This window comes from Phacochoerus africanus, chromosome 15, assembly GCF_016906955.1.
Source record: "Phacochoerus africanus isolate WHEZ1 chromosome 15, ROS_Pafr_v1, whole genome shotgun sequence".
NCBI classification, from domain to species: Eukaryota; Metazoa; Chordata; class Mammalia; order Artiodactyla; family Suidae; genus Phacochoerus; species Phacochoerus africanus.
The window spans coordinates 70882090-70905099 of NC_062558.1; the positions used below are offsets into that span (position 1 = coordinate 70882090).

Below are 23010 nucleotides of genomic sequence, written 5' to 3' on the forward strand. Positions count from 1 at the left end.
AAGTGTCTCATTTCTCCATTAAGGAATTAAATAAGGAAAACTTGTACTCACTTTCCATTTTTAGACTTATTATGCTACCTCTCTTTCTTTGATCTTTACCATTGACAAAAGCAAGTTGATTCCCTACTCTGTCATTTATTAGATCTGTGACGTTGGGCTAGTTGCTTAATTACTCTCAGCTTGGGTTACTGTATCAGTAAAATGGTTATAAAAATATTTGCATCAATTCCATTGTGAGCACTGATGATGTGAAATAAATAAGTTTAAGTGCTTTGCATCATGCTTGCACAGATTACTAAATATTTATTTTCCTTTATTTTCTTCCCACATTTTTCTCTTCTTATGATTAAAAAAAGTTATTCTTGCCCTGTGAAGTCCATAAAATAACCATTCCTCCAATGCTTTTATTTAGCCAGCCTCCTCCATCCACCACCAAGTTACCTATGTGTAATAAATCTAATAAAAGAAGTCTTCTCACTGGTTTCTATAATTTTGAATGTCAGGAAAGGGTAGGATTATTTACTTGTTTATTTTCCATTTAAACAAAATGAAACTGAATTCCAGAAAGGTTAAGTTGCTAAAGTCATCTAAGCAGGGGAGTAGAACTCCTATGTTTCAAACCAGAAAAGACAAAAATAAAGTCAGTTTTAAACAGGAGAGCTCTGTATAGATGAGATCTATAGGTCCATGTTGTAGGGACTTACTATACAGTCTTTTGTTTTTTCTTTGTTTTGTTTTTTTCAGTTGAGTGGAAGAGTGAATTGATTAAACACACTTGCATAATCAGACTGCTGATTTTTTTTTTAAAGTTCGATTTCTAAGCCTGGGATTATTCAGGAATAGTTGTCAGCATGTTTGCTTGTTAACTTCTGGCCAAATACCATCATGGAGAGTAATATACTGAAATTTTCATTTTCAGAGAAGTATTACACATCAATCAGTTATATGTCAAAACTTTGGGTACACAATTTCAGCAGGAGATATTTTACACATGCCATTTTTTCTGGCTTGTTAATGTTCTTGAAAAACATTTTTATTTATATTTGGAAGTTGTATACAAAGGCTGAACAAATATAGCATATTCACAATTACCTTGTAAAATGAATGTTTCAAAAGGAAATTTTCATTGCCCACCAGGGGTATTTGGGATTAAAGGAAACTCTTTCCAGATAATATTTTGAAAAAAAAATATTGAAAAAAGGAAAGGGAAGAAAACTAATATTCACTGGACAATAATATCCATATCATGTAGTACTTTAATGTGTCAACCTATCCAAACTTACTACTTTACAATGCAACATGTCCTTTACAGGGCAGATACAAGAGATCCTGAATGACTTTCCCCAGAACATTAAGCAAATCTCCCTATTTCACACTTTATTCAATGAGTCATACTGTTTATCATCCTTTGAGATTTCCTAGAGGATTGACAGACATTCTACTTTTTTTGTTTATACACGAATTCACCCAACAATGATTTATTGAATGCTGCACTTACTGTATATCAGGACAGAGCACACAATAGGCCCTGAAGACATGTTTATTAAGTAAACAAATGAATACATTCCTGTCCTCAACTTGATAGCCATCTATCTAGAACTGCACTGTCTAAAACATGCCACCAGCCATATATGTCAATAGTGTACTTAAAATGTGGCTAGTTGAGATTAAGATAGATTATAATTATAAAACATACACCAGATTCCCAAGACTTTGGACCAAAAAAAAAAAAGTGATATATCTCATGTATGGTTTTTATCTTGATTACATGTCAAAATAATAATGTTGGGGTACACTGGATTAAATAAAACATTATTAAAATTAGCTCACTTGTTTGTTTTTACAATTTTTATAATGGCACCTAGGAAATTTAAAGTTGTATTATGTGGCCTGCCTTCTATTTTCACTGACATCAACATAGTGCTGTTAAGTCCTGGGACACTTACTTTTCCATCCAATTTCATTATTAAAACTAGTTTTCTTCTAAGTATGATAATAAATTAGGTTTTAAATGCAGTCATTTTTAAACACGAGTTTATGTTCATGAGATTCAAATCAATTACTGGAGGTTAGAAATTTTTATATTCAGAAGCAAAAGAGTCCACACGCAAACGCTCCTAAAATATGACTTGCCTTGAGATCCTTCTCTTGTAAGAGGCAACTACTGCTTTCCAAATCCATTACTGCATCCAGTTCTATAAGATGAAATTTAGCCTCTTCACCCAGGCCTTCAAATATTCAAGGATGTTCATCAACCACCGCTATCCTGCTTCATGCTTCCGCCAATTTAACAATAAAGATTTCATTTCTTCTGCATTCTTGCCAAACAGGCATGAGAATTCTGCCTTTATTCATGCCATTATCTCCACTTGGAGTTTCAGTTTTTCAAACCCAACTCCTGCCTAGTTTTCAATGTTTAATGTAAACACTGCTTACTTCATACTGAATTTCCAAACTACTCTAACCTCATAAAATTTTCTCCCTTCTCTTAATTCTAAAACACTAATATTTCACTCAAAAATACCTACACTCAATTGTAGAAAGTCTCTGACTTGTCTGTAATTGCATCAGTAACCTTTCTCTGTATTCCTAGGACCGCGAATAGAAAATTTATAAAGAAACTTCTAAAACACAAAAAGGTCACTCACTGTGTTTTGAGGCTGGGCTTTTAAGAATCATGTCCATCACATCTTTTAGCTAAAAGAAGATTAAAGTGCTGAGCAGTTTCTAATGCAGGGAGTGGGCAGTCCCACCTGTGTGCTTTATTCTATAGATGCAAAAGCATTTCTGACTTAGCTATCACATCCCTTCCCCACCAAAAGATGAGAGCTGCCAAGATGCTCAATAAGAACAGTTGTTGCTTTGTGTACGAGTGTAAATATGGTTTGTTCTTTTTATTTTTCATTTTTTCTTCTCAGGGTGAGGGGAGGAGGAAGAATGGGATGGGGCTCTAAAAGCTTTATTTATTTGTAACCTAACATATTCTTATTTGATAACAGATGATCAATTAAAGCAACATGTGATGCTTGAACAGCATTCTGTCCAAAAGCAACAGTATTAGTGGAGCTGACAGCAACGAGCACTTCTTGCAAACAGCAAGAGTCCCCTCTAAAGTCTGCTCTCTTGGCGCTGGGGCTTTGCTAAATCTGGCTCGCCATTTTGTGAGTGGGAACAATCAGCTTTGTAGGTTGGAGGGAAGTATTATAATTAAATGTCCACCCACTTTTTCCTTTTTGATGAAAGGCTCCCATGAAACTTACTAAAATAAGTTGCATCAAGACAGATGAATTTTTGATGAATAAGTCAAAGCACTGACAAAGCTGGCTTTTACATAGAGAAACTTCTCTAATTCATAGAAAATATTCAGGCCTAGATCATTAACTGGCATGCTTAATAATAATTAATATGATAAAACCAAGGGCATATAAGGAGATTTTACCATTTAATTGGTAGCAACTGTAGTCTTCAGCCTGAACTGACTTGTTGAGAACAAATGAAAACATGATTCAAAAATAAAAGTAGCATTTTAAGAAATTTTAGAGAAATATTAAATAATATCTATTATAAAAATAACACATTTATTGAATATAATAGCACTATCCTGAATAATAGTTGTATTACCTCATTAAAGTTACAAACTACGTATCTCTGAAGTGGGCAGCGTTCTTTAAAGATGTTATCGAATTGTCACAAACTCCTTCTGAAGGGGATCTGGATCAGGGTTTACAGTGTCTGCTCTGGATATTTAATGACAAAGGCATTTGCTAGTTTCATTATGAAATATTAATTTAAAGTATTCATATCTAATAGAGTAGGGAGGTACTCTATTAAATAATTGGGATCAGGTGCACATTTCAGGTCCAGTATCTAGAAACCCCAAAGTCAACCTTTTAGAGAGAAAGAGAACTGAGTTGGTGTCATGAATGCATTTCTTCATTCAGTGCAGATTTATTGAGAACTAGCTTCTAGACTGCTATTAGAGGAGGCTCAAAGCAATTTCAAAAAAATAAAATTCTTACTCTCTAGAATTACTGAACATTTTAAAAGTACAATTAATATTTTATATTTCTTGTTTAATAGGTATTGTTGGTGGGAACCAGTAGAGTTAAAGGTGCCCTAAGACACCATCAGTTAAAGAACAAAATATTGGAGAGCATAATTCAATGATCACAATCTGTCATTAATTGCTAATCCTACTGTGAACTTAATTTTTTAAATGCCAGTGTCTTGACTCCTGCTTCTCATTCCCCCTGTGTCTTGGTGGATCTAAAAACACAGGGTAACTTGGATATTCAAAGTAGGAAAAACTTTGCATAATAGTTACTTCATTCAGTATAAATAAAGTAAAAGTAGCCACGAGGACATAATTCTTTAGTTATCGGCACTGTCCAGGCTTTTACAACCATTTCATCCACGGGAATTTTATTTTATTTATTTTTCTTATTTATTTATATATACATTTTTTTCTACTGAACAACATGGTGACACAGTTACACATACATGTATACATTCTTTTTTTTCACATTAAGTGTTCCATCATAAGTGACTAGACAGAGTTCCAGTGCTAGGGGAATTTTATGCTGAATTTACTGCATGGTAATAAAAGAGACATGACTTCACTCAAGAATGGGCACGTTCAGGACCAATTTATTGGTCACTCTGATCCTCACTGACATTTCTTCTAACACCCCAAATCCTTTTGGTTTTCTAACTATTTCCCACAGAATTTCTTAATGTTTTGTGTTTTTGCTTTGTGTTCAGTTCTACCTTTTACCATCCCTTTTGTAAAAGTTATACGTTAATTTTTATCTAAAGCATTCCTTTAACGGCATGGAATTTTTCTTCAAAGGTCTGATAGGAATTCTTTCAAAATGGACTTTTTTTTTTTTTTCCATTTAACTCTGACTTCAACAAGTTCACTTTTAGATTTTAGATTTCTCTGACAAACATAGTTGGGCATCAAACCCAGACATGTTGAAAATAGCTTTTTCTTGAAGTCATCTAGAATCTAAGACTTTCTGCCCTGCTAAGTCAAACAGCTTGGTAATAAGATGGGTCTATGTGCATGTCTGTGCAGGGGGCTGTCTGGAAAAGGGAAGTGGAAGACTGGTAAGTAATCCATTAAAGTGAACTTACAATGTCCTCTGCAACTGATATATTGAAGCTCTCCTATTTCCTCAGACTCTGTCCCAGATACTTCTGTCTCAACATTTGTAGGAAATTAATGATTTTCTCTGCTGCTTTGGTTAGACTTTGCTTTCAAAAACAAATGTTCCTGGGAGATAAATGTAGTACTCTTTTTTTTTCTCTTGATAAATATATAAACAACCTAGGTTTATGCTGGATACCTAAAAACCGTTTTTATTTTCTCCGATGTCTTTATTTCTTAGAAAGTTAGAAGTGTCTCAGTTGTAAAAAGTATCTGTGGGATCATACAATTTTTCGAAACCAGTAGTGACCTTAGACGTTAACTTGTTTACCCTTCACTTTATAGCTAAGTGAGAGGAAGCCCTGAGAAGAGAAATAGAGTGGTTAAAAGGGGGCACAAATACTTTGCTATTCCTTCCATTGAGAGATGGAGTCCCACGCCCCCTCCTCCCGCCTTGGTTTTGGGCGGGCTCTGATTGATTCGACCAATAAAATACAGTGGAAGCTGCACTGTGCTAATTTCTGAGCCCAAGCCTTAAAAGAATGTCAGCTCTACTTCCTATTTCTGGTTTTCTCTCTGAACTTCTTATATCAGAACCCAGAAATTATGTTGTGAGAAGCTGAAGTCAAGTTGAAATGCCACGTATTGGTTGGCATGCCAGTCGGCAACCTCAGCAAAGCTCCCAGGTGACAGCTACTATGTACTTTCAGTGATGGGAATGTGCCATCTTGTATGTCTAACCTAGTCAAACCTTCATAGGGCTCCATCCTCAGCCAACATTTAACAGCAAGCACATGAGAGACCCTACCTGAGAACAGCCTAGTGCTTCTCAGTCAGCCCACAGATTAGAGAGAGAATAATAAAGGACTGTTTTAAGCCACTAAATTTGGCAATAGCTTGTTATGCAGTAAAAGCTAACTGGAACCAAAGACAAGTTCCTGAGTAATACCAGAGTGAGAGAACTGGAAGACACCAAAGCCAGCATAATTACATTATAATGTGTTAAGGGAACAAAGAGAGTTGAATAAGACCTATTCTAGTCCCCTAGTAGCTCAAAATTGCAAAATCTTTTATTTTTTCATAGTCACATGAAATACAGAATTTTCAAAGCTTTTAAACATTTAAAATAGATTCTTAGAGCTCTGTCTACACTAATAAACATCATTTAGTAATAAATTAAGGTAGCATTCTCAAGTGTTCCTAGAAGGCAGTACCTTAGTAATAAGTGTCATGAAAGAAAAGAGTATTTGGGGAGATTCTGACTTAAGTTAAATTAAAGAGGTCTGGATTTTTGAGAAATGTAAAATTTCCAAGAAGAAAAATAGAAATTTTTCCCAAAATTGTATGATTAAGGAGTCTTTCTTTAATGAGCACGTCATAAAATCTATATTTCATTAGAAACTAAACTAAAAACTAGAAATGAGGATGCAACTTTATGAGTAGAAACCAACTTGAAATTTCAGAATATTTCACCAAAAAGTTGTTTTCATAATTTGGTGTGCCTTTGGCTAGAAAACACATTTCTAGACAAAGCATTTATAATTCTCAGGGGCTATACTTAGTTAGGTGCCTTTAATGACCTGTTGTTTCTGCTCTGCTCTCTTAATTTTTAACATTTTCCTGGGGAATGGCTAATAAGTATTTGAAGAATAAGTATAAGAAGGAATAAATAAAACCAAATAGTTATAAATAATTGAATTAATTAGTTTAACAATGTAAACCTCAAAATCAACTCCAACTCTCTAGCTTGGTTCAGGTTTTTTACCTTTATTTCCATATAAGGCCAATGTGAATGATGACAGTTGCCCTGTCTCAGAGTTCTCAAAACGAAGAAAGATTTCAAAGGTTGGAGGTGGGGTAGTTTGAGGACTGAAGTGATTTTAGTTATCACTTCTTTATCCACTCCTTTCATTTTCTAGATGTGAAGATTAGAATCCAGGAAGTTTATAGAGAAAGTGCTAGCCCCATTGGAAACTTCCTTCCCAGTGGATCCACATTAAAGATGTTGGAAAAAGTCCTCTATTTTCATAGGTGTTGTATAGGATGCTGTGATTCGAATTCAGATGATGACTATTTCTAACACAAGTTTTACAAGCAATTTGCCCCCCCCCAAACACATATTTCACCACCCAGTTCATGTCGTTAATAAACATCACATAAGCACTGAAAATGAATGTAGAACCAGCCATAAGCAGCTGGTATGATCATACTAATGGGTACCAGCAATGCTTCAGCCCTGGTATATAAATCTGGTCAACCACATTGGTCCCTTTCTGCCAGGGGTTTCTGGCCTTGTGACTACTTGTCACCTTATTGGTGTTAGGCATTCTTTCATTCAGACTTTCACTTATACTACAGCTGCATTACTGATGCCCACAATACAAGGTATTTCAGTATCTATCTTTTAGGAATCAGCCAGCCATTCATGACTCCCTAAGCAACAGGCTACCTGGCCCCCCCACAATCATGGGGCATTTCCCTATTTCCAATTTCTAAGCAGGACAGAATTAATCATTATTATCATTTCCACTTGCATCGACTGGGACATGGACCAATCCACTATCCCTACTTAATTATTCTGGAAATTATTCTGGACTTCTCTATCCCTGCATACCCTATATTCTTGTTCTATAGTCATGGTATGTAGTTGACTATGATTTAAAAGACTAAAGGAGTAATATACCATGAAAAGATGGTGGAGAAACAATAAAATTGTATGAGATAGAGCATTTCATACCTTTATGTTAGAATGGCAAGAACATATTTATAAAGATAAAACATGAATCTAACCAGGTGTTTTGTGTAGCTCTGAAAAAATACACATTAAAATATATTGATCACATTTTCATAATTCTTTCTAAATATATTGCTCCTTTTCCAAGCCAATGGTGGATAGTTCATAAAATTTGACATATATACCTTTCTATTACTTGGACCCAGCTCTGCCTCATTTGCAATAAGTGGGCAAAGATTTGTCTGTGAGTCCAATTCAGCTGCGAATGGAGAATGAGAGCCCTATTCTTCCGGATTTAGAGTAGTTTCAGTTCTAGCACACTTACCTCTACAAGCCTGCTGGTGTGTTCACGAAATATTGCAGCATATTCTTTTATTTCTTTTTCCCGGCCATTTTTGGCAGCTTCAATGAGAACCAAAAGTGGGACTGTTGTATCCAAAAAGGAGTCTGACACGTGATCTATAATAGCCTTACGGAGCTGAGAAAAAATAAAAAAATTAGTTTACTTTTTCTCAGGAAATAGTTCATATTATTTCTTATTTTTATAATCCTGGTAATTACAAAACTAATGTTATATATTTTTGCACAGTTTCTAAAATCATATTTAAGACTGTGTATGAATATCATTTACAAATTTAAAGCCAGCAAAAGGTTCAAGAAAAAAATATCATTGAGCAATAACTCTTTTGCTTTCAAAACATACTTTTTTTTAAATTAAATTGTACTTACCCAGAAGTCAGATTATAAGTGATAGTACAGCATTTTTCCTTCAAAGAAACCGCACTATTATAATGTTTATGCATGTGTACAGACAACATTGTACATCGTATATTTTCATAATTACAAAATTATAGAATGTTTTCTACCTTGTTAGAAGAACTCATGGTAAATTTTGATTAGCTAAATTGTAGACTTCATGGTAATTAAACCAAGTTAGATCACCGATTATGCCAGCTGATAACAGATTAATAGAGCAAGGAGAATAATAAATGAGTTTGATGTCCAATTTTCTCCATTTGCATTAATTGCTCTTGCCCTCACACCTTAAATTATTGAACAAGTATAACATTCTGCTACAATTAGTTCTTTTAAATTAGATTATATGTAAACTCATAAATGACAATCAGGCAATTACTCTACTCAGCAGATATTTCTGAAATATAAAACTGAATTGGAAAATTAATGCATTGTATTTCTATAATATTGAGTCTTTAAGAATCACAATATCTTGAAATGTTTTATTAACAATGTCAATGACTATGAATAGCTCCAACACATTTGGTCAACCCCCTCACTTAATTTAATAACCTCTGTAATAAAACAAAGATATGAATAGCTATCAGACAGAAAATTTGTAATTTGCCGTCTCTGAAAATTATATTTTTGGGCTTTGTTTTTGTTTTTATTTTATGGCCACGCCTGCGGCATGTGGAAGTTCCTGGGCTAGGGGGTGAATTGGAGCTGCAGCTTCAGGGCTACGCAACACCAGCAACACCAGATCCAAGCTGCATCTGCAACCTAGCCACAGCTTGTGACAATGCCAGATCCTTAACTCATTGAGTGAGGCCAGGGATCAAACCTGCATCCTCACAGACATTATGTTGAATCTTAACCTGCTGAGCCACAATAGGAACTCTATTTTAGGGTATTTTTTAAAACCAGTAGACATTTTTTACAGTTTTAGATTATATGAGAATAATACATTTCAAATTTTTGAAGCAGCTACATGAAAAAAAAAAACACACTCTCCTCCTCTAACAATTATAGGATAATAAATCAATGATGGTTATAGATATAGGGGAGAAAAATAACTTTGCTGGAGATAGTGGAGCTTTTTCAAAAGAAGTATGAAATTCTGTAGCTACCAACAATTTCACAAAGGCTATAGGAAGATTCTCAAGGAAAGATCTTGCTTGGTATGCAGAAAGGCAAATCACTAATATCAGCTAATCAATATTTCCTGAGCATTTATGAGGACAAGGTGTAGAATGCAAAGTGTTTACAAAGTAAGGGGAAGACCCTGAGTGAATGAACTCTTTGACATGCATAAAGAGTAGACCAGGGAAGTCAGGAAAGAGATCACAAGTTAAGGCTGAACTGGGAAGTACAAGTTGTGTTAGTTCCAGATACACATGACAAAAGTAGAAAAAAATCTCTCAGAGGGGAGCTGTTTTCAATGACCATATCTCTCCATACATCCATTTATACTTCTTTCATTTGTAACAAGGACATAAAGAAGGAAGGCTAAGAGGAGATTTGCACTAGAGATAATGTGATTGAAAGCCAGCCTACCTATAGGGGGTAATTCAAGACAAGGAGGTGAATAGAATCATATAGAGGGAGGTCCGCATTGAGATGTTCAAGAATAAAATCTTAGAAAATACTACCATTTATGGGAGTCATTAGATGGAAGAGGAGGATCTAAGAAGAGACTGAGATGATGGCCAAGAATCAAAGTGAATGAATAATCAACAGCTAAAAGAGAAACTTCCAAATAACTCTCTGATCAATGCTCTTCAAATGATCTTATTGTACCAAACACAATTATAATACCCATATTATAGATGTGTTGAATCTTTGCTGTGCGTTTGATTTAATTCAATTCCACAAATATCTCTGAACACCATTTCCTTACATTTATACCAAGGGAATTTTGTGGGAAACATCAAGTTTGGAAACACCTGGTCCCTTATAATCCAGCAGAGGAGAGAAAGTAATTAAATACTACAAAAAAAAAAGGAAAACTAGAGACTGACAGCAAAGAAATTTCAAGAAGATAAAAGGGTTTGGAATCTTATTTTAAAGGAAAATTAAAAGAACCAAGACTCCTCTATTGAATTTGAACACTAAGAGGTTATTTGGTGGAAAAGTGGGAGCAGAAGTCCTGTTGCTGTGGTTTGAAGAGTGAATGGGAGTTAAGAGTAAAGTGGAGACAGAATAAACTCCTGTTTCTAGTAATTCAATTGTGACATGAAGAAGTAAGACTTGGTATTACATTGGGACAGAGGTTTAAAGAAGGATCGTTTCCCATATAAAAGACTTTAATGTACCCATCTACATCTAAACTTGGAAAGTCAGACTGTCCTCTCATGCTTTAAAAAATACATTTTGGAGTTCCTGTTGTGTCTCAGTGGGTCGAGAACCTGACATAGTGTCCATGAGGATGCCAGTTCCATTCTTGGCCTTCCTCAGTGGGTTAAGAATCCACTGTTGCCACAAGCTGTGGCATAGGGTGGCAGATGCAGGTCCGATTTGATCCCTAGACTGTGAACTTCCATGTACCACAAGTGTGGCCCTAAAAAGAAAAAAAAATTAAATAGAAAAAAATACATTTTACAACTATATAAAAATCAATAGAGATAAAAATAATTACTGTCTTGGATTGTGCCAATTTTTGTAAATACTTGAATAATTATAGCCATCTTCTTCCAGCATTAAATATATTTGTTCTGGCACATGCACCTCTCCTCAGTGGCTCCACCTGTTGTCTTCTCTTCATTTTAATGATATTTATTCCCTTGTCCTTTCTTTATTTCTTCAAGGCATTCAACTATATTTTTCCTACTATTCATTGAGTCCAACATCCCATACACAAATGGTGAGATACATGGCAAAGTTGAGGCTTGAGGTAGAGCTGATTTACTAAATAATTGAGTAAATAAATGAACTCTCTAACTCTTTAAAAAAAAACTAAATCAAATTAGGAACACATTTTTTGCTTTTTCCTAAGGCATGCTGCTAACGACATAACATTGTAAATGAGAAAAAGGTATCACAGATGTGTGATAATTGTGTTTTGTAGGACAAGACAGAAGGACTGGAAAATGTGCCTTCAAATAAGTTCTATGCCAATATTTTCATAATACTGTTGGAAAATGAGCTGAAATTACCTGACATAAGATAATGTCAAATATAATGAGCAAAACAAATCTTCTGTAGTTGTATATATATTCATTCAATTTAACAAATGTATTTTGATCTTTCTATCGAAGCTAATGGGCAACACATCATTTTAGGCAACTTGAGGAATGCCAGGACAGCAAAGTCAGGGTAAATATTAGGGAATCAGAGATGCACAAAGAAGTGCAAACAAATAAACAATCTATTGCCATGCTTAACAAGACTCCTGTAAGGATAAGACATTTGTAATTCCATTTAAAAAGGTGAATAGGATGTTAAGAGTTGGAGTTGGGAAGCAAGAAGTATAGCATTCTAGGAATAGAGGTGATCATAAGCAAAGAAAACAGAGGGATCCTCAAGACTTTGCAAGTATCTAGTATGACTGGAACATGGTGGTAAAGATCGAAATAAGATCTCATTATGCACAGTGGAAGTAAGGAAAAGTTTATCAAGTGAAAAAGGATAAAACTGAGACAAAAAGATTAAGAGATGACAGAAGGGAGTGGCTAGAAGTTTGTGACTTGTGCTAGATATGAGTGATGCCTTTAAGAGGTAATATAGTTAGGCAGGGAGATATTTTTTCCCCTTCGAAAGCATCTTAAGCTCATGCAAACAACAAAAGAGTACAATTAATACAATCAACCCATGGCTTTCTCACCAGATTATCTCTTTTACTGATCCCTGATCATTTACCATAATATTCACAGCTATTATAGCCTACATTAGAGGTTTTTTGTCCTTTATATCCCATTCATTGGACCAGTCCCTGATTTCAACTGTTGCCATGGAGACAATACCAAGTCCTCCCAAAACATCCCACCTCTAGGGCATTCAATGTTTTTGTTTGTTTGGTTTTGGTTTCTGGATTTTTTTGGTTATTCTTTTCAAGGCCTGCTCCAAGACTCTATGAGAGTCTCAGCTCAAAAACAAACAGATTGAAAGTTCTGGAGCATCAACATCACTGGGAGTAACCCTCATCCAATAGGAAGGGGAGCTACTGGATAAAATACTCAACTTCCATCCATTGGTCAGAAAATTCTGGGGGCATTCTGTCCCTTCTCAGAAGTCCTTATGCTCCCATCACCTACAGTGGCGACCACAGTAGTATATCCTTCCCTCCTTTCCTGCCTCTTCTCATATGCTTGATGGTCTCTTACACTTGCTTCTGGGCATCTCCTCTCAAATAAACAACCTGAATAAAGGCCCCAGTCTCGGGATCTACTTTCCAAAAAATTCAATATAAAGTAGACATATTTATCTAGTGTTACCAACAGTAACACCAGATAAACTCATGTAGGAAGCAACCAACTCTGATGTCTTCCATAAACTACCCAATGATGATCACACTTTGACATTTATGCTTTGTACACCACTGGGTTTAACCCTGCAATCTCTTGGATTATTCCGACTGTGAAAGAGGAATTATGAGATAGGATGATAAATGAACATAGGTACAAGATACAGAAGACTCTGAATGCAAAGCTAAGTAAATTTCTTCATATGTTCTGACATATTCATAAGTTTTTTTTATTTAAATTGTACAGTCATCTATATCCATGTATAATAACAAAGTAGCTTCTATTTTATTCATTTCTATATTATTTTCCTACCCAGTGGAACTCATTCCTTTCACTTGAGTGATTTTCAAAAAACTGTAAAGAAGAACCCAACATGCCAATGTAAAAATAGGACTAACTTACAAGCCACAGCACTCAAATCTGAAGTTTGTGGGAGGACAAGAGGAGTTGGAGGTATTTTCAATAAATACCAGTTTGTGGCCAGGCATGAAAGCTGTCAGGCACAAAACCAAATCGAGGGGCTTTCCATCTTTTCTCACTACAGTTTAATAAAAGACTTTGAGACATCAATTTTTCTATTTCCCACTGATGTAAGTGGTTTGGGATCTCAAATAAAAGAACACATTTCTCTACAATGGAAACCCAAAAGTGAGAGCTGTTTTATGTGAAAACTGGAAGAAAGTCCTGCTCACTCTCTCACCCCCACCAAATGAGGGAAGAAAAAAAAAAGAAACTGTGAGTGTAATAAAAATGGGAAGAAGAACAAGTGTTTTATGGTTTCTCAGAGAACTATAAAAACATATATTTGTGTACATTAATGTCATTTTAATTTTAAGTCAAATAGCAAAATATGACTTTCAAAACTCAACTAATAGGAACTAAGTCACCTAAAAATTAATTTTGCATATACCTATTCTGTTAATTTAATGAGATGTATATCTTATGGATACTTAATATTATTTGATGATGAAAGAGAAGAGAAGGAGGTATAAGAGCCTACACCTTTTTTTCTGAGGGTGTCACTGGTGCTACCAGCAAGGAGAAAAGGTGAATATAGCAAATTCATCAACTAAACTAAGTTTTGTTTTCTTTGTTTTCACCAGAATCATGTTTTATTTGAGTATTTATTTTGGCATTTATGAAATACATGACTCTTTCTCAGTATCTACAAACAAACACAATCATCTGCCTTTAACACAATGTCTGTTTCAATCCACATAATATAGAAGTGAAATATAGTTGATTGTTTTAATGTTCTAATGAAGTAAAAGAGTTTGAAACACCTTCCTTAAGAATTTCAGTAGGTATGCTGTTATGAAATAAATGATGAGAAAAGAGATTAAAGAAAAAAGAAAACTGAAACAAAAAAGTATAAAAATAATAAGGAAGAAAAAAACTGTATTAACAGTAAAAATCATTGTATTACACACTAGAAATTGTAAAGGTGAACAGTCCATTATCCCTGGCTCCTGGCATAGTGGTTACAAATTTAGGCTAGACTTAAAAGGACCAGATCTCAAACCTGTTAAAAGAGTGATGTTCAGTAAACTGACTCACCTAAAAAATTGATACAGTCATACTGTGGCGTTACTTCGTGTGTCAGGACTAAAAACCAATAATGTAAGGGCAACATTAGGTAGTGAGTTATGGAAAGTATTTACTACATGGAAGGTGTGGTCATAACTATCTTTTTAAGGATTTAAATCAGTGTGAAGAAAATTTCACTAAAAAAGGAAAAGACAAGCAGAATACCATTACTGTAAGTGCCCCAGGAAGAAAAAGAGTTATTCCAGCTTGTGAAAACGGCAAAAGTTTCATGGGAGAAAGAGCATTTTCCATTAGTCTTGAACTTCCTCAGTCAATTAGGGGTTGGGTATGGGGAGTAAGGGGAACAGGAGAAGCACCAAGTTGAATAATCCATATGTACAAAGATGCACGTGTGTCTGGAGGTGGGGTGGGGAATGGTGGGAAATTTGATAAATAGTAAATAGACTCTAGTCAGAGAACAGGTTACCGTGGTGGTATGGCGAGGAGGAAGAACTGAGGAAGAGAGTGAAAGGAGAAGGAACATAAAGAATTATGGGGATTGAGTTGAAACCAAATTACAGGGAATCTGAAACACCATGACAAGGACGTTTATTTTTGTTCTCTAGTACAACAGAGGTCCTTGAGCTAGAAAAAAACAATTGTTTATTTGAAAAACAAAACAAAACAAAACAAAAAAAACCCACAAGTCACCTGTGCAATATTCTATCTCATTGCCCCAAAAATGTATAATTCGCTTCTTCTCGCTGTGTCTAAGCAATTTATTTCATTTCTCACAGATGAAGTTCATTGATTCTCTAAGTTAAAGCTGAAATATATCTGCATTTCTGATAGACAAGCCATGAGTACGCAAAGGGATTAAGATGAATGAGCAAGTCTGGACTTTGCTGATTTTTTACTAAAAACCAACAAATAAACACAGATCTAGAACAAGAAAAGAACGTTAAACATTCCAAAGAAAAATACTTTAGGGGTAGAGACTTTCTCCTTCCTGTACGAAAAGTGTAAGGAAGATGCTTAAAACAAACTGGTTAATAAATTTAGTGGAGTTCCCGTTGTGGCTCAGTGGTTGATGAATTCAACTAAGAACCATGAGGTTGCGGGTTCCATCCCTGGCCTTGCTCAGTGGGTTAAGGATCCAGCATTGCCAATGAGCTGTGGTGTAGGTCGTAGACACAGCTCGGATCTGATATTGCTGTGTCTCTGGTGTAGGCTGATGGCTACAGCTCCAATTAGACCCCTACCTGGGAACCTCCATGTGCTGTGGGTTCGGCCCTAGAAAAGACCAAAAAAAAAAAAAAATTAGTAAGAGTATGAAGTAGAGATGATTCATGCTTTTGTTTAAAGTTCAAGATTTTTGGGGGGGTAGGGTGCATGCCCACGGCATGCAGAAATTCCTAAGCCAGGGATGATTAAACCCGCCACAGCAGTGATAACTCCTTAACTGGTAGGCCATCAGGGAACTCCTAAACTAGATTTTATTATTGTCACGAGCATAATAATCAGAATGGAAAATGAAGTAACTGGGAGGGCAAGTAAGGATAATGAGAATGAATCATAGCAACTACCTCAACTTGCACTGAAGACTATGGATGTCTCCAAAGACCGTTCCTAACAGTCCCATCTTATACACACATGCTACTTTCCCCACAAAAGATAGTGTTTTTACTTGCACCTATAGACTGGAACGAGGTTTGTGACTCTTTTGATTTACAACATGTGGAGGAAACAACATATTAGTGATTTTGAAACTTAGGCATTAAGAAGGCCTGTCAGCTTCCATATCTCCTTTCTGGAGTCTTGCACCAATGTGTAAAAAATCCAGGTTTCCCTGCTAGAGACAGAAGCCTCACAAAGAGACCTCAGGAGATTATACAACACATGGAGAGGGGAAAAGAGGAAGCAATGAGCCCTCAAACACTGAGCCCTGAACCCAGACACCATTTGATCCACCACTAGCCTGGAGACCACAAGTAAATATACTATAGAAATGGACCAGTTGGCCCTCCTATTCCCAGCCAATCCATGGAATCATAAAACAGTTGCTATTGTTTGTGGCAGTTTGTTAGGCAGCAATACTTAACCAAATAAAAAGAAAATGAAGATGTTGACCTGTGAAACCATGGGGGATTTTCATAACCCTGAAACACAGCAGTTCTCTCTGGGCTAGAAACATAGCCTCACTATGAAGAAAAGTATTAGTAATCCCTCCTGCTCTTTCTATATCTCACTGATGACATGAAAATAAAAGTAGGACTGCAAAATGAAATACAAGGTTCCCAGTTAAATCTGAATTTCAAATAAACACAATTATGTCCTATGCAATATTTGTTTGCTGTTAATCTGAAATTCAAATTTAACTGGGCATCCTGTGCTTTGATTTGCTAAATCTGGTAATCCTACACACAGAGGATTGCTTTATTTTTTTTTCTCATTTTTTAAGAAAAATAATGACTTCAAAAGCTTTGGAGGTATAAATGTACATCAGCTCATTGTGCATAACTTTGTTGAAGACGGTCCAGAGGGATGCGACTGGAATGAAAGACACAATTGTATTTGTGATTAATGTCTCATGTGAGATCCAAACTTGATAAAACTTCAGTAGAGAGAAGGGTCAGGTATGTGATCCCAATACAGGGAATAAATAGAAGCACTCGTTATGTAGTTGCAAAAATATTACTGTACTGACACATCAACAGAGCAGAGCCATATGTCAAGAGCCTATTGAACAGGCATGTAAATAACAGCTTAAGTTCAAAGGGTACTACAATAAAATTTAAAAAAAAAAAATTGATACACATTTGAAATAGGTGGTATAAGCAATGAGATCCTGCTGCATAGCACAGCGAACATGATGATGGATGTGATGGAACATGATGAAGGATAATGTGAGAAAAGCAGTATTTATATATATATATACACATATATATGTATGTATGTATGTATATGACTGGGTCACTTTGCTGTATAGCAGAAATTGACAGAACATTGTAAATCGAGTATAATAGAAAAATAAAAACCTTAAAAAATAGAGTAAAATAAAATGGTTGGTATATACTATAAAGAATAGGGACTCTACCACTCAACACTCATCATTTTAAAAAATGTATTTCATTCTATTTCCTCTTCTTTAAAGTGTAAATAATCATATTCTACCTCAGAGTGGCTACTGAAGTAGATAAGATACATACCCAGAGAAAAGCACAGTTCCCAGTACATAGTAGATACTTGACAATTAGGTAATTTTTTTTCAGTTCTATTTTTTTTAATTGAAGTGTAGTTGATTTACAATGTTGTGTTAATTACAGGTATAGAGAAAGTGATTCGATTATATATATATATATGTGTATATATATGCGTGTGTGTATATATATACACACACACACACACATATATTTCTTCTTTTTTTTCAGATTATTTTCTGTTAGCTCATAGTAACAACATTTCCAAGTCCTGGGAGGAGCAGATGTAATAGAAATATGAAGAAGGTAGAGAATAAAAACCCCACAACTAACCAAAAGGACAGACCTAAAGGTGAGAACTCCTGAGTTGGGTGTAGGTTCAATGCCCCTTCTTCCATGGGCAGGATACCTCACCACACTGGCCTGCTTTCTTGTCTACATCATAAGATGGGTTGTACTAAGCTCCTTTCAGCTCTTACATTCTGTGATTTTAAGTGCTCACAGCAGAAATAGAATTCGCCTTAAGGCCATAAAGTTGAGAAATTGGAATTTTCCCAGCCTTAAAAATTGTGCTTTTACATAGCTAATATAACCAGGCTAGGGATTCCTCTTTTATTCCATTTCCAAATCTACTTCTGAATTAAACGATTCCTTAGGCCATTTTACTAAATCTCCCCATTAAAGCACAATAATATATTTCATTAAAACTTATGGTTGACAGTAGGAGTCTTACCAACAGGGACAGGTGTGGGGGAGACAGGGTTTGGGGGTTTGGGATTGGCATAGGCACACTATCATACATGGAATGAATGGTCAATGGGGATCCACTGTATAGCCCAGGGAACTCTACTTAATACTCTGTGATAACCTAGATGGGAAAACAATCTGAAAAATAATGGATACGTGTTTATGTACAACTGAATCTCTTTGTTGTACAGCAAAAATTATCACAACCTTGTAAATCAAGTGCACTTCAATAAAACTAAAAAATAACCTTATGGTTGAAAAGTTTTTGTCCCTCTTTCATGAGGTAATAGTAACTAATTCAAAGTTGGGCATGAAAAAGAATTCTGGTTATTAAATAGGGGAAAGGAATGGAAAGCAAACGTCATTGAAAATAGATGTCTTCATATTTCTGGAGGAAAATTTAACTTGTAGCATAATACTAAACTTCGAAATTATTTAATGAAATCCTTTCTAATCCTATGTTCCTGATGACCTAAGGTTAGAAATAGCCTTCACATACACAGAAACTAAATTTTTGAAGAATCCTGGAAAGAATTAGAAGGGGAAATTGGTAGTGTCTCTGAATTACGAGCTCTTTGCTCTGATCATTTGGATAATAAACTCAGTTTTTAATGTAATAGAATTAATTTACCAACATTCTCCAAAACCTTACTATGTACCAAGCACTGAAAGGCATTTCATTTACACCTCACGGGTATACTGTGTATTATTCTTCCTATTTTATAGGCTCAGAAAGATGAAATCTGTCCCAAAATCACAGAGCTGATGATTGCATGGCCAGCATTTGAATGTAACTGCCTGATATTAACTGCCTGATATGTAACTGCCTTTCTTCTATTTTACATTTGCCACAAAAAGGTTAAGGTGTGTAAATGTGGAAAGTATATATTTATTATTCTTATTTTGTGTTCTAAATTAGCTCCAAAAAAAATAAAAATGTCTCTTCTGCTTGGTTCATATTTCTCTCCTCCTTTACCTGTCTGCGAAGGTCTCTTGTCTTCTTGCACATGTTTTCTATTGCGATATTCAGGGTGTTACTTCTTTCCTTTTTTCCAGTCTGCAAGGGAGGAAAAAAACAACAACAACAATGTCATAAGCAATGGTATTGAATTACTCTTTATCACTTAGCAGTTTGCTTTCTAAATTTCCTGAAAATAACAGCTTGAAAATTCAAGAATAGGCTTCAAAACTGGTATGATAGTGCATATGATTCATGAATATTTCACAAATGGTGATTAAAGTTCACATTGTTTTCTTCTTTATATTTCTGTAATATTTCTGATACAGGGTTGGGCTGCATTCATCATGGCAGTAGGCAGACCATTATCTCCAAGATAGTCTAATCTTCATTCTTAACAAGGCGACTCTTTAACTGCTAAAAATGCAATTAGCTTAAAAGCATTAGATGCCCAATTTGTCAACTTCTGTGGGAGTTTCTGAAGTCATTTTCATGGTGTATTGTGTAAGTTATGCAGAACCATATTGGAGTTTTGCTAAACACTCAATAAAATATGCAGTGCAAATTCATACAATTTGCAAAAGTTGACCACAATTTTAGCTGACAATATTCCAAGAACAAATTGTTTCAAGTAAAAACTGGACGCTGTTTTTGGCTCTTTGAGATAATTTGTGCAGTACCTTTTCATTCTTTAAGCAGAACAGTTCTCTCTGTTACATCCTTAACCTACATCTGTAGGCTATTAAGCACACAGAGAGTCACCTTGGTTGGTATTTTCCACATATTACTTTTGTGGGAGACAACTGAATTGAATCTAATCATACTTCTTCCAGTGATATCTTATATAAAAGAGATTGAAAAAAATCATTATGTGATTCACCTCTAGGAATATTGCTACTATTTAAAATAATAAACTGAAAAGAACTCTTGAGAGGAGACCTTGAAAATCAGCAAGGCAAGTTTAAGCATCTGATAACCTGAGGTGGTTTACAGTATGGAATCTGAAGAAGGACACTGAAATGAACTGTAGCCCATTGGGTGGCATGCCATATATTACTCCCAGTCACTCAGCCCACACCTTTAAACGGGAAGGCTCCTTTACAAGATGTTCAAGACTATCTATACTCCACCCTCATCTATGTTTTCAGTCCTATCTTCTGCTACTTCTTTTCAAGTGCTATCCTTTACAGTAATGATATTTCTACACCTTTCTCTCTCTCCTCTCATCTTACCTATAATGTACCTTTGACTGAAAAAAGTGTCTTCCCATGTAACTCCCTATTAAAATCCTACCTGTTTCTCAATGGTTTCCGCAAAGAATTCTCTACCTCCCATTGATTGCTCAAGTCAATCCTCACCTCTCCTTGTTCCAATAGTATTTTGAAAATTTCCTAAAATATTCATTCTGTTTCTGTATGTGTTCATTGCACTTATAATACTATTAGAATCATGTTAGCAAGTATATTTTATTTGTTTTTATTCCTGAAAGTGATTTGTATAGAACTTATTAAATAGTGTTGACTTGTTTATAAATGAACAACTTGATTCAAAACACAACATAGTTTTATTAAGGACCTACAAATTCTCAAAGAGATTTTAGCATTTTCTCACCAAGGCACAGCTAAAATCCTCTGTTAACTGAGGTTGTTGGTACCCACCTAAACTTCAGCTAGACCTATTTTTTCTCAGCGGTAGCATCACTGATATTGATTGGAAAATCACCATCATTTGAGCCCTTTCTGTACATGGCAAAATGTTTCACATCCACAGACCCCTATCTACTAAATTCCAATAACAACACCTAGGCACAATGAGAGCTAAAAAGTGGCCCCACCCATTTCCAGATACCTCCTAGGGGGAACACAGCAGAGGGGTGTCAAGTCCTTCACCACCTTTTTCTTATGAGAGTGAAAATGCACTGTGTGTATGATGGAGACTGAGTCTAGTAAAGGAAGAGGGGAGAAGAGGGAGAAAAGAAGCAAGAAATAAAATTCTGCATGTCAGAGAAATAAAGCAACAGTGATAATTACTCAGAATGCCACCGATACACAATGGGCTATAAGACAGTTTCTAATTTTACTTTATCCTCCACTCATGCAGCATTAGCTCTTGGTTGTCTCTTTCCATAGTCAAAAGGGGGCAGGAGTAGGACAAAGAGAAACTTCCCACTTACAACACACACAGAGCATCAGAAATAACAGGAAAGACGTGTTGTGTTGGTTCTAAAAACTCACTAGCTTCTGTGATGTGATTCATCAGAACAATGAAACGATGTCAACCTTCTCAGAGCTAACAGCAAAACTTTAATGAAGGATGACAGGGGGTGACAGCAGGAAGAGATTCAATAAGGACTATAAAGATGATTTCCTAATCTCTACCCAGTTTAACCTTAGTTTAAAGGTCTCACTGGGTCAAAGATATTTTATTCTCCAGGTAATAAAAAACAGTCGCTCTCATTTCAAGTATAGAGTTTTCCCTGCTTTCTTCCATCTCTCCCTGTCCCCCTCCCCTTTTCTTCTTTATCTCCAGCTTTTTGTTGGGTCCTTGCTCTATTTATCCAGATTTATTTGGCTTCAGTCAAGCCATTTTATGCATCTTTATTCCTTTTGTGTGGCATAAAAATAAATAAAGCAAGGAGAAATAGCCCCAGCCTGCTTAAAAGCCCCCATTGCTTCCATTTTCAAAGACTTAACAAATCATCAGGCAATGAGCTAGGACTCTGTGTGCTGAGGTGAGGGACGCAAAGGGATAACAGTCAAAGCCTGCCTACATTCTAGGTGCTCGGAAGAGAAGACGCTCCTCAAAGGAAACCTTAACAGACACCGTTGTTAGGTCAGCACAGCCCTGCTAATGGAAAAGGTACCACTTACAGTAAAGGGCCAGGAAAAAAACTCAGAAAACACAGCACAGATCAGCACTGTATGTGGAAAGCAATCACATTTTTCATCAGTAAATATACTGCCAGGAAAGACTATATTAAAAGAACACTTCTAAGCAGAGATTTTATTCAATGAAATTTCATTAAAATTATTATTGCATATTATAAATACCAGCCCAGTGTGATCTCAGATTATAAATCTTAACTATGAGTCTTTCCATCAAGTCTGCCTCGCCATCTCTCCCATATAATTATCACAGTTAACTGCACTCTCTCATGTGTTTCCCTTCAAGCTGCCCACACATTTGGAAAAAGTCTCTTTATAAATAAGCTCTCCTTGAGTTATCTGAATGTAAGCATTCCATCTGTTTCCTGTTGGGACCCTCCTAGGGAGAACTCCCTAACACTGAGTTGTCCAACATGATAGTGATCAGTCATATGTGGCTATTTACATGGAAATGGAAATTAATTAAAATTAAACAATGTTAAAAATTCAATTCCTCAGTTCCTTAATTCAAAATGAGCAATAGCCACATGTGTTCAGTGGCTACTACACTGAACAGCACAGATACAGAATATTTATCTCATCTTAAAAAGATGTGGAATTCTCTGGCAGCAT

At 35.6% G+C, this 23010-nt stretch overlaps 1 protein-coding gene across 1 annotated transcript in view; it reads right to left on the minus strand.

Annotated features, from left to right (window-relative positions):
• LOC125116320 (catenin alpha-3) overlaps nucleotides 1–19609 on the minus strand; it is a gene marked incomplete at its 5' end in the record, with an annotated part of 829627 nt that extends 810018 nt beyond the window's left edge. Inside the window, 2 exons of the mRNA XM_047761436.1 lie at nucleotides 8209–8361; nucleotides 19532–19609. Coding sequence (XP_047617392.1) covers nucleotides 8209–8361; nucleotides 19532–19609 — 231 coding nt within the window. The remainder of the gene's footprint in view (nucleotides 1–8208; nucleotides 8362–19531) is intronic.
• Nucleotides 19610–23010: the final 3401 nt, after the last annotated feature.